At 39.0% G+C, this 13,313-nt stretch overlaps 1 protein-coding gene across 1 annotated transcript in view; it reads right to left on the bottom strand.

The window, feature by feature from the left end:
* Positions 1 to 3,486: 3,486 nt before the first annotated feature.
* LOC124789699 (receptor-type guanylate cyclase gcy-19) overlaps positions 3,487 to 13,313 on the bottom strand; it is a 442,435-nt gene continuing 432,608 nt past the window's right edge. Inside the window, exon 13 of the mRNA XM_047257147.1 lies at positions 3,487 to 3,814. Coding sequence (XP_047113103.1) covers positions 3,680 to 3,814 — 135 coding nt within the window. The 3' untranslated portion in view covers positions 3,487 to 3,679. The remainder of the gene's footprint in view (positions 3,815 to 13,313) is intronic.

The following is a 13,313-nucleotide window of genomic DNA, read 5'->3' as shown; positions in this document are numbered from 1 at the left end:
GTAGATGAGGGCTCCCTCGGTGAGGAGGCGGTCAATGGAGGAGGAGGATTCAGTGAATATCCGCATGAGAAAAGTCGGCCCGGCATCATTGAAGATGCGACGGGCCGAGCGGATTTCGATGTCGGGCCGGGAGTTGAGTTCCGCCAACACCTCAGCCTCCGTGATCACGGGGCTAAGCTTCGTGATCACAGCGGTGAAGGTCGGCGGACGTCGGGGAGGTTGAGGCTGACGGGGAGAGGACGGGGTGTGGTAGGGGGTGAGGGTTGCACGTTGGCCAAATTGGATACGAGGGATGCGGGAGAGGAGGTCGGTGTGGAAGGAAGCATTGGGGGATTTTATGAGGACCGAGTCCTTGCGAGGAATCAGTTGGGAGATGGGAGCATTGGGGCAGTATTTCCGGATGGCGAGAGTGAGGGAGCGGGCATCAAGGAATTGAGGGTCAGGATTGGAGAGGACAAAGGTGTGGGTGGCAGGCGTGGCGGGGGTGGGGGTCGGGGCCGCGTCCATGGGAGTGGGTGGGTCACGGGGAGTGGGGGTTTTTTTGGAGGAGACTTCGGGGGAAGGGTCAGCATTCGGGCGCTTGGAAGGTTTCGTGGACACCACTGGGTGGGGAGGGGGCAGGGGGACGGGTTGCAGGGGGAGATGGCGGGGGGCAGGACCACCCTGAGCAGCGGAAGAAGCAGACGGTGGGGGCGTGGGTGTCACTGAGACTGTGGAACGTCGAGCAGAGATCCGTGCTGGCTTGGAGCCTGTCGGAGGCGGTGCGGGGAGCGGCGGAAAGTCAGTAGCTGTCGATGGGGCGACAGTGATAGGGGAAGAGGAGTTGGGGGTGGGTACAGCCGAAAGTGGCGCAGGGGTGGGGTGGACAGGGAGAGAAGGAAGGACGGGAAGTGGGGTGGAGGATGAGCTCCATGTGATGGTGGTTGGAGCAGCGGAGGGAGAGGTGAAAATGATAGTGGTAGTGGTGGTGGGTTGGGACATGGTGGCGGCGCGCGAGAAGGGCGGCGGCGGCGGCGACCAGACGGCGGCGGCGGCGACCAGACGGCGGCGGCGGCGGCGGCGGCGGCGGCGACCAAACGGCGGCGGCGGTGAGGACCGGCAGGCGGCAACCAAACGGCGGCGACGGCGGCGGCGGCGAGCACCGGCAGGCGGCGACCAGGCGGCGGCGAGCACCGGCAGGCGGCGACCAGGCGGCGGCGAGCACCGGCAGGCGGCGACCAGGCGGCGGCGGCGGCGAGCAGTACTGACGACGAGCAGACGGCAAGGCAAGGGTGGGGATCTTCCACGTCGAGGGTGCACCCTGAGAGTAGCCCAGGCAGTGAAACTCTTCGACGAAGAAGTGAGGGAATCCAACCCTCGAATCTCCCAAGAAGGTGTGTTAATTTACAGTGTCATGAAATTTCTTTGCATCAGATAGTGACAGAATGCTATCAGCATCTGTGAATTTTATTATTGTTTATTTAAAGGCTGTTACATTCAACAAAGAATATATGATTCTCTTGATTGTCATTAATATGTAGTTGTATGCCTCCATGGTACTAAGATGACATTTTATTATTAAAAATTTTGTTCAGTATTTGCTGATCACTTAAAATGACATACTTTGTGACTGCAACTATATTATTATCAGCCATGCAACTAATCTGTACAACAGTGTTGATGAAGTAATAAGACAAATTATGAAGACGTACATGTAATAAGGTGAATGACAACCATTCACCATGTAAAGGAAGCATTGAATTCACACTGGACTCAGAAATAAAAGTTGTCAAATATATCACATAAATTTTTAAAGCTGTAACGTTTTCTTGAGCAATTATGTGTATGACATGCATGTTCCCTCCCTTCACAGTTCGTATGCTCTAGAGTGCACATAAAAATGGCACATGCGTTTATGTTGAGGTTCTGCTTTATTTGACCATTTTCTGTGGTGTCATCTTGTGTGGCATAAACTTCTGTTTTTCGTATTGCATTGTTTATTGTGTTTGTCCATGATCATCATAAAACTTCTGTATATGATGAACAAATAAGGCAGCTGTGAACATTTTTTCTCAATATTAATGCTGTTAATTACCTCTTCAGCTCAACAAAGCTCCTGTTGTACATACTGGATCCCAACAGCCTTTTCTGCAGTGAATCAGTCATGCTTCCTATAAAGGAACTATAATCTTTTATTTTAGTCTGTTTTTGTCATGCATTGTTTGCTAGTTTGTCAATATTTGAATGTATTTTCTTTGTGTCTTGTTTTGGTTTCTTCCATTGGTCTATGTTTTATGTCTTCTTGTCATTTATGTTTAAGTCACACAGAATATGATTCCATAATTCGGGGAGCAGTTCAATCAGTATGAATCAGAGTGCATTAAATTGCAGCACTTTACTGCACCACCTAGTGAGAGTTTCCAGAATGATTTGAAGTAATAAGTGTGAGAAACGTGCCATGTCACATGTAGTTGTTAATAATTTTTTTGCTTGCTGATGATATTTGTTGGATAAAAAGCATGATTTGAAAGTTTTGTTTTGTGAGTGTATTGTTCTTGATTCCTTGAATTTTTATTTTCTTGTGTATCACTCTAGCATACAGCACAATATGAATTCTGCTTCCAACTTATTGGGCAATAATTAGGAATGTGAGTGAAAGTTAAGGAACTTGATGTGCCTTGGCATCATTGAAACATTAATTAAAAATAAAAACATAGCAATCCTGGAAATGAAAGATATGAAATTTAAAGGACAGTAACATGTTTATCCAATTTTAGTATGTGAAGTCTGCAGCTAAATATGCTACTTATAGATCTTATCGTGGAGAGAGCTGTTGGTGTTATTTAGTAATTCGTTACAAAATTGGAAGGAGATAGAGTATGTGAACTTACTGAAAAGCCCTAGAACCAAAGTTCTGAAAGGTAAATGTCACAGCCTTCTGCAGTATAGAAACACATGCCACACATGTTCTGGGGGGAATCTGTGAATTGTCATATGAAGAGGAATTTGTGATTATTGCAAGGAGACAATACTTTGGATAATGTTGTTAAGTTGTAAAGGGAAAGAAGTTGATAGTTTTACTACCTACTTTTGAAATCTGGTAAATGCATGTGACTAAAGGAATCAAACACACCTGTGAAATATTAAATTAGTGTTCCAGCATCTCATATAGTAACACACATTTTAAAGCCAGTGTGTCCATATATTGTTTCCATTTTTAGATGTATGAGTGATAACATTAATCGAGAGGAACAATTCATTGAAAGAACAAAACACAACACAAGACCAGCATGTGCAATAGACTTCACAATGTTGTCCTTGGTCTACAGCATTTGTCAATAATAAAAAACGATATTTCTTGAGAAGTTATTATCGATATAATACAGTGAAGCTCTTGAACTAAGAAATTTTCCTCAACCACATATTCTTTGCTTTTTTTTTAAAAAAAACTGTTAACTCTTATAATTGCAATATGAAATGAAACAATAACAATTTTACTCAGGTACAATGACATTGTTAAAATGGTAGATATGCTCTTTCTTACACAAAACATATGTTGTAAGAAAGGATTGGCAGGAAAAGTAATTGTTTCATGATTTCTCTATAAGACATGCCAAACCTTTGGATTTAAACTGTTTACAGTTTCATAATGGTTCATCATAGTAATATTAAAATTACTGGCAGTTCTTTCCATAATCCATCAAATATAAGTGTCATCTCTGAGACGTCTCATGAACACTGGCTGTGTATCTGTAAGATATGTGCTGAGATGTGCTGATCGAGAGATGCCTCCTTCTTTGCACGTCAGCCAATAAGTGTCGAGCAAACCTTTGCCCTGGAAAACAGAAAACAAATAAAACTCATATAGCATGCACAGTATACAATTTTTACTGTCAGTGATAGTTACAGGAGATACATCCCAACGTATTTCTTTATTTTTATATTCAGGTTTCTTTTGACAGTTGGGCAAGTTTTTTCACACTTGCAGTCACTATCCATGTGTAGAAAAATTTCTGTTCTTGAAGCTGAGAGTTACTAGTGGAAATGACATTGTTTATTGGAGATCCTATGTATTTGTAAAGTCAAAATTACCATGGCCCAAATGGGCTACAGGTTACTTACATTGGGAGGAACGCTAGAAGTTTTATATTATTCCATGAAATGTCTGGCTTGCCCCCTCAAAATCTCATGGAATACTCATTATGTAGTGAAAACTTCAAGATACACGATTTATACAGGGTTATTCATAATTTTTTTAAATTTTATTTTTGTATTCTTATATACATACAGGGCTTCAGAAGATGATTTTGTGTAAACTATAAGACATACAGAAGATAGACACTGATCAGTGGACCCAGCATATCTTCAAGATTTTAACATTCATTACAGGTGCTCAATATAGACACTGTTCATGACATGGCAAACATTAAAATGTGTCTGAAATTCAGTGAAGGTGCTTACACGAATTTCTCAGGAAGTTGCAACAGCAGCCCACTTATGAAATCTGTAACAATAACAGTGCAGATGATTTCTCTACACCTTCTGACACACCTGTCCCGTAGTGCAACTACACCACAGTGCATATTATCAATTGAAACTTGCAGAGATGCTCTATTGAGAGATGCTCTATTGAGAGATGCTCTATTGAGAGATGCTCTATTGAGAGATGCTCCATCCACCGATGTTTGTAATTTTTCTGTGTATCTTGTGGTTTTGACATAGTTATCTTCTGAAATTCCAGAGGTAATTGTGAGTAATCTTGTGTATTGCTCTTGAAAGCTGTTTAATCACAAAAGTAACAGATTCAAATCTACTGGTGAATGAATTGTAGATCAGGTGTCAGTCAATGTTTTGGAGAGATGCATTACAGAAATCAATTGTATGGTTGGGGAGATTTGATGCAATCATCTAATACAACTCAGGGGAGAGTACAATGTTTCCTACTAAAATTTGCTTTGATATAGCTAGTGTAGAGCAGTAGTTTGAAAACAGTGGATAAGTTATATTGCTGGTAGAAATTTTGTGTACACAGTATGAGGTCTTTCAGTTACTACTAACAGCATATATTCATGGCAGAACAAAGACAGAAGTATAAAGCCAATTGTTGAAGGTAAACTAACCAGTCATATATAAACTGTCAAGAAAAATATTCCAGCTCGAAGAATATAATGGATGAATCTGCTGCTGCAATTCAGTGCATAAGTTACTAGTGATGGGCTAATGAACATGAGTGTCTACAGACTATGTTGTTTTATGACATATGGATATGTGTGCTCGCAATATGTAACAGCATCACAAATTTATTTAATAGTTACGACAATGACACGTAAATGTGTCAGCTCATTTTAACTTGACATGGCTTAAAGCCACAAAAATCTGCACTTGTTAATGGCCTAAGGCTGAAATTGCAATTGTGAAATAAAGAAAGTATTACAGTCTCTGGCGTAAATATGATGTCTTTTATAAAATTCTACATGACTTTGAATCCCAGGTATAAAAAGTTAATTGTCAAAAGCTTTCTCTAAGTCTACAATTACTAGAAGTGTAGGTTTGCCTTTTCTTAATCTATCTTCTAAGTTAGGTCGTAGGGTCAGTATTGCCTCACTTGTTCCAACATTTCTAAGGAATCCAAACCGATCTTCCCCAAGGTTGGCCTCTATCAGTTTTTCCATTTTCCTGTAAAGAATTCATGTTAGTATTTTACAGCCATGACTTATTAAACTTTAGTTCTGTAATTTTCACACCTGTTAACATCTGCTTTCTTCAGGATTGGAATTAATGTATTCTTCTTGAAGTCCGAGGATATTTTGATTGATACATCTTGCGCACTAGATGGAAGAGTTTTGTCATGGCTGGCGCTCCCAAGGCTATTAGTAGCTCTAATGGAATGTTGTCTATTCCTGGGGCCTTGTTTCGACTTAGCTCTTTCAGTGCTCTGTCAAAATCTTCATGCAATATCATATCTCCCATTTCATCTTCATCAATGACCTCTTGCATTTCCATAATATTGCCCTTAACTACATAACCCTTGTATAGAGCCTCTGCTTTCCCTTCTTTGCTTAGAACTGTTTTTCTGTATGAGCTGTTGATATTCATACAAGTGGTTCTCTTTTCTTCAAAGGCCTCTTTAATTTTCCTGTAGGCAGTATCTATCTTACCCCTAGTGCCTCTAGATCCTTACATTTGTCCTCTAGCCATCCCTGCTTAGCCATTTTCCACTTCCTGCTGATCTCGTTTTTGAGAAGTTTGTACTCCTTTTTGCTTGTTTCATTTACTGCATTTTTATATTTTCTCCTTTCATCAGTTAAATTCAATATCTCTTCTTTCACCCAAGGATTTCTACTAGCCTTTGTCTTTTTACCTACTTGATCCTCTGCTGCCTTCACTATTTCATACCCATTCTTCGTCTACTGTAATCCGTCCCCCATATTTGTCAATTGTTCCCTAATGCTCTCTCTGAAGCTCTCTACAACCTGTGGTTTTTTCAGTTTATCCGGGTCCGATATCCTTAAATTCCCATCTTTTTGCAGTTTCTTCAGTTTTAATCTACAGTTCATAACCAACAGATTGTGGTCCGAGTCCACATCTTCCCTGGAAATGTATTAGAATTTAGAACTTGGTTCCTAAATCTCTGTATTTCCATTATGTAATTGATCTGAAACCTTCCAGTGTCTCCAGGCCTCTTCCACACAGATAACCTTCTTTCATGATTCTTGAACCAAGTATTAGCTATGATTAAGTTATGCTCTGTGCAGAATTCTACCAGGTGCTCTGTGCAGAATTCTACCAGGCGGCATCCTCTTTCATTCCTTACCCCCATTCAGTATTCACCTACTACTTTTCCTCCTCTTCCTTTTCCTACTATACAATTCCAGTCCCCCTTGTCTCCCTTTAGTATCTGAATCATTTCTTTTATCTCATCATACATTTCTTCAATCTCTTCATCGTCTGTGGAACTAGTTGGCATATAAACTTGTATTACTATGGTAGGCATGGGCTTCGTGTCTATCTTGGCTACAATAATGCATTCACCATGCTGTTCATGGTAGCGTACCCATACTCCGATTTTTTTATTCATTATTAAACTTACTCCTTCATTACCCCTATTTGATTTTGTATTTATAACCCTGTATTCAGATGACCAGAAGTCTTGTTCCCCCTGCCACCAAACTTCACTAATTCCCACTATGTCTAACTTTAATGTATCCATTTCCCTTCTTAAATATTCTAACCTACCTGCCCGATTAAGGGATCTGACATCCCATGCTCCGATCTGTAGAATGCCAGTTTTCTTTCTCCTGATAATGACATCCTTCTGAATAGTCCCCACCCAGAGATCCAAATGGGGGACTATTTTACCTCCAGAATATTTTACCCAAGAGGACTCCATCAACATTAACCATACAGTTTACTGCATGCCCTTGAAAAAAATTACAGCTGTAGTTTCCCCCTGCTGTCAGCCATTCGCAGTACCAACACAGCAAGGTCGTTTTGGTTAATGTTACAAGACCAGATCAGTCAATCATCCAAACTGTTGGCCCCCCTCCCTCCCCCCAACTACTGAAAAGGCTGCTGCCCCTCTTCAAGAACCAAATATTTGCCAGGCCTCTCAACAGATACCCCTCCATTGTGGTTGCACCTATGGTAAGACTATCTGTGTCACTGAGGCACGGAAGCCTCCCCACCAACAGCAAGGTCCATGGTTCATGGGGGGGGGGGGGGGGGGGGCGCTTGGTCAGGTATGACCTTGGAAAACTTTATTGGCTGGGTGAAGTTTGGTAGTGTGTTCAATGGAGCATGGAGCTCGGAGAGCATTGCACACACCCAAAAAAGTGCAGAGAGTGAGGGAAGCTTTTGAACATAATCTTGTGGCCACCAACAGTCATGTATTTTAGAGGTGAGTCGAAGTAGTTTATGCTGAACCCTTAAGGAGATCAAATTTTATCCTTTCAAATGGCATTGAAACTTATTCCCAGATACAAGGAAGCTCAAGGTATTTCCCATACTGCCATGATAAATTTGCTAAGCAAAATACCTGGTTTCTTGAATAATTTGTTCACTTCTGATGAAGTCTCCTTGGCCATCTGGTGATTCTGTGCAAAATATTTTCATATGGGGATTCTTGAAAGACCATGTTCTCTGGAGACATAATAATGAATGTACAAGAACTCAAACAAATGCATCCAAGTTGGAGAAGAATAGTGCTTCTAATTCTGATGATGGGAAAGAAATAGATCAAGGGTAAAAAAGTTCAGACAGTTCCAAAATGTCATTTCCAACAATTGAAGGTTTACCCCCTCACCCAGTAAATATCATGACCAAGTAAGCTACAGAGTTCTGATAACTACACATGTGCAATATTTATGGGATTTATTATAACAGCGTTTATGTAATGGCCATTAAAGTGCATAAGATTTTTTTTTAGTAACAATGTATGTTATGCTACTTCACAAGCAGAAATAAGTCAAGCTAGCTTTATTGACCAGTTAAGTGTGCCAAAACAAGTGTACAGCAAATAGGAAGTGATATAATTGCCAAAACCAAATTAATTTTAACACATCCAGTACTAGATACAGTATTTTATCTAAACTGAGTAAAGCCAAATTTGGCTGTCGACCATGCAGGAAGGCACTCCAACTTAGTGTAGTGGGGATGGTCACACTGTATCAGAGGTGATACTGTCATCATTAATTGAGGGTACTCCTACCACAGAAACTTGATAAATCCTAGGAAGGAGAGGAACATGCACTGAAAAATAGTGCATGGTACTATTTGCAGTTACACCCTACAAAAGAAATTATTCTTAAGCTATCATTCGACTGGTATTTCTGTAAGCTGGATGATGCATTGCATATGTACAAAAACAGGCTACAATTCTTGATACATAACACAATAATACATTCTTCTGAATACACCATTAATTAACGAAGTGATTAGATTGCAAATAAAATGGTTTTTTTAACACTGTTTACAATTTTTTTAAAAACACTTCTTATTTTGCATGTAGTTATGATAGTCCTTTAATCTATAAAATAGATTTTGTAACAGGAATTTCTGTAGCTGAAATTTAAAATTTTATCATGGGAAGGTTCATAACTACTGGGCAATGCTGTGCGAATTTTAAATACGCATATTGTGGACACTTTTAGTTCTGTTCTGTGGCTGCTGATGTAAATTTTTTCTTTATTTTTGGTATTTTACTGATGCAAATCAGAACAACTGTTGGGCTGCAATCTTTTAGCAAATAATACAGCCTTTAGTATGTACATATTTACTAGGTTAGCACACCACTTTTTGGAAACAGGCCATAGCATGGTTCCTTGTATTTTGCTCCACAGATGATTTTTATAGCTCATTTTTGGAATAGCAATAGTTTATTTAGATTTGCTTTGGTTGTTGGTCCCCAAATTTCTATTCCATAATTCAGGTGAGAGGAAAATAAAACATGGTATGCAGTCTTTAGGACAACAGTGTCTTTGCAGTACTTACTAACCATATTAACTGCAAATATATTCCTAGACAATTTAGTTGAACTTACTTGCTAGAATGTCAACGTGTGTTCCATTTTAGATTATTTGTTTGACTGAGGAATTTTACACTAAACTCTTTTTTTTTTTACTTATTCATGCCCTATGTATAGAGTAATTTCATCATTAAAACTACCATTGTTGAAGTTCATGAAACATGTTTCACTGGTGTTACATTTAAGTGGCCTTCATTAAAGTATTGAACAATTTAATTTTTCATATTATTACACTGGGTCTCTGGTTCATTAAATGATTCCTTTTTATACTCGATGGATGTATCATCTTTACACAGAACTACTTTGGAACTTTGAGTGCAATATTTTATGTCATTTACATAAATTAGAAACAGAAAAGGACTCAGTACCAAGCCCTATGGCACTACATATTTTATATTAATGATTTTTGATTTGTGAACACCACTTTCATCTTCAAGCAGTACAAACTTTTTTCAGTATTCATGTGAGACTTTATTAGCACATGAGCAGTGTCTCTGATACCAAGGTTCCATAGCTTATCTAATGGATAGTAGAGTTCTCACAGACAAAAACTTTTTCTAGCTCAAGGTAAATACCTGCAACATGATGCTTGTTCTTGATTCCACTTATTACCTCTTCAGTTAACTGAGCAGCTGCTGTGCTAGTTGATTTACGTTTTAAGAAGCTATTTTGATTTCCAAACATTACGTTGTGCTTGTTGAAAAAGTTTATAATTCTTTTATACACAGAATGACTTTTTCAACTGTTTTGGAAAAGACAGGAAGTATTGAGATTGGTCTGTAGTTTTCAGTTTTGTATTTTTGCCCTTTTTTTAAAGACTAGTGTTATCTGGTCTATTTTTAGTCTGTCTGGGAAGGTGCCAGATATTATCACATTATTTGCTGCTACAGACAGAGATGCAGATACTTTTGTCTGCACACTTTTAATACATTACTACTGAGGCCATCGCACCACACACAACCGAAAATTTTAAAGAGCTAATGAAGTTCATTATTTCTTTGCAGTTTGTGGGGACTAGATATATGTTATGCTCCAATGGATAGCCTTTAAAATTATATTGTGGGTTGTCTTGTTTGTCATTGATAGCTTCTAGTGATGGGCTAAACTGCGATTTTCCGATATCAGTGATTTCTGTGAATGCTACTTTTCAGTATCTGTTATTCTTAACTGTGATTTTTCGCAGTTAAGGAACATAGGTCGTGTATTCCTCCGCCACTGCTATTTCTGCGATTTCTGCTATTTCTGTGATTTCTGCTACTTCCGCGATTTCTGCTACTTCTGCGATTTCTGTGACTTCTGCTACTTCTGCGATTTCTGTGACTCCTGCGATTTCTGCGACTTACCACCGTATGAAAAAGTTACATCTGTCCACACAGAAAATTGCATCTCAACAAACCTGTCATTGGTAAGTATATTTTACATTTTTTCTTCCGTTGGCTTTAATTTTGTATTAAAGAAACAACTGTGAAAATATTAATAGTGTAAATAATGTGTAAGTAGCCATACAGTACCGTAATAGTTCGTGTTTAGAAAATGAATTCTAACATATTGTTATGTTCACAAGTGCCTGAACTACATTTCACTCACTCAGTAAAGTGATAACTCAAAATATCATTGTCAACAGATCTGAAGAAATTGCCACTGCGTCTTTAGACCGTTTTCGTCAGATGAGAGGTTAGTTTCTAAGCGTTTTGATGGGCTTAATTACTTCAGTGAGATCATTCTTGCAAATGTGATATTCATTATAGCAAATATTAGCAATCTACTCTGTCAATTATATTGCTAGTAATTAGTGGCAGCAAAAATTGTTTAATAATCCTTGTGTTTTTGCAGACGCACTTGTGATTCTGATTACTGGTTGCTGTACGTATCTATCCACATTAAGGCTGTTAGAGAGACTCGTGAAGATGCAAGACAGCTCTTAGAAGATTTGCAGTTTAAAAGTGAAATAATTGTGAAATAAGTGTGTGAGTGATTAAACTGTGTTTTATTGAAGTTGTTGTGCGATTTTAAAGGAATAATAAATGTTAAATACAGTGAGTGAATAATAAAAATCTCATTTTCCACATGTTAAGCCGTCCAATACCCGTAATTTTCTGCCACTTACTTATTGGTAAACACTTGTTGGATAGCGATGTGCCGCCCCCCCTTTCTCCACAATCTTGGTGTGACACTGACCTGTAACATATCCCGAAGTCTACAATATGCATTTTGAGGCTGTTGGTATGAAAGTGGGAAGTACAGATCTTCCAGTTAAATCAGGAATAGCTTAAGTGCATTACTTCAAAGTAACACAGGAAAAGCTTACTTATGTAGGTGGTAGTAGTGTCGGCAAAAAGTTCTAGTGTGTGAAGGCATTCATATGACTCAATAATACTGTTTTCATTTCACTACACTTACACAGATGTCTGAGTTCTGCTGTGTTAACATTGCAAAGTCCTGTAGGCATGTGGAATATTAACCAAAACTGTCATATTGGAAGCAGAATCAAACACATTTGTTACATTACTTGATATTTTCAGGAGAAAAAGGCAATGTTGCTTCTTATTAATATAATACATTCAGAGTCACAGCAGTATTTGACCAACCATAACTGATGCTGAATGTGCATGTCATCATATAATATGAAGGGCTTATTTCAATAGTGGTACAAATCCATTACCTCCACTTTTCTGTCTATAATGCTTCTGAAATTAATGATCCAAACAACCATAAATAAAGGTTCATCTCTAGCAAGAAGCCATATGCTTGAATATTTCTGGTATCTCAACTGCAGATTTTTCAGCACTCATTTAATTTTACGACTCTGTATCTCAAAATGAACAAAAGTATGTTAACTGCGCTTTTTAGTTGCTACTTGCGACTCTTAGTTGCGATTTGTCACAGAAATCGCAGTTTGACTCGGTAGCGGATAGCGTAGTATGAACTTTGTTCAACAGATGGCAGTGCTAACTGCGCTTTTTAGTTGCTACTTGCAACTCTTAGTTGCGACTTGTCACGGAAATCGCAGAAAGGAGTATGGAATTCGGCCAACAGATGGCTCATGATGTTGAATGTGAAATGCTACTTGTGACTGCTAACTGTGACTGAAATCGCAGTTAGATTTTGTAAAGTTGTTATTGTGATATCTGTGACTTCTCAATCACTGTGATTTCTAACAGATACGTGATTCCCTGCCCACCACTAATAGCTTCACCTACTGAAGAAAATTATTCATTGAAAATATTAGCAATTTAAAGTTGTCTTTTAAGACTATACCACTGTGATCAACAATAAAGTCCATACAGGATTCGTCTCTGCCTGTTCTAAACATTTTTGTCTCTCCCCACCAGTTGCAACATTCTGTGAAGCCTTAAGCTTGTTTGCAATATACATAGTTGCTTCTGCTGTGTATTAACAAATCTGTATATTATTTTTGATAAATTTTGAAGGCCTTCTTTAGCTTGAGATTTTCCGCATTATTCAGCATTGCACTGTGGAGTAATTCTAATTTTTCCCTTGCTTCAATGACATCATTATTTATCCAGATACTTTTGCTTATATTTTTTGTTTAACTTTTGTGGCTGCAACTGGGCATGTGGCATCACAACAGTACAAGAAGAAAGCAGCAAAGCTATCCTAGAAAAAGCTATTATTCTGAAACCATGGTGTGTGTGCTAACATGAAGCTCAGTCTGTTGATGTTATCATTATACATAATTCTTAGTCTTACAAATAGTGTCTTTTAGTGACAAAGGGCACCTCACTTGCTCCAACTGAGGCTGCACTGGCTGATGATCAGAGATGGCTAGTTTTAGCACAGATGTGCTGTA

This window comes from Schistocerca piceifrons, chromosome 3 (genome assembly GCF_021461385.2).
Source record: "Schistocerca piceifrons isolate TAMUIC-IGC-003096 chromosome 3, iqSchPice1.1, whole genome shotgun sequence".
Lineage (NCBI taxonomy): Eukaryota > Metazoa > Arthropoda > Insecta > Orthoptera > Acrididae > Schistocerca > Schistocerca piceifrons.
This window is presented reverse-complemented; position numbering and strand designations above follow the sequence as displayed.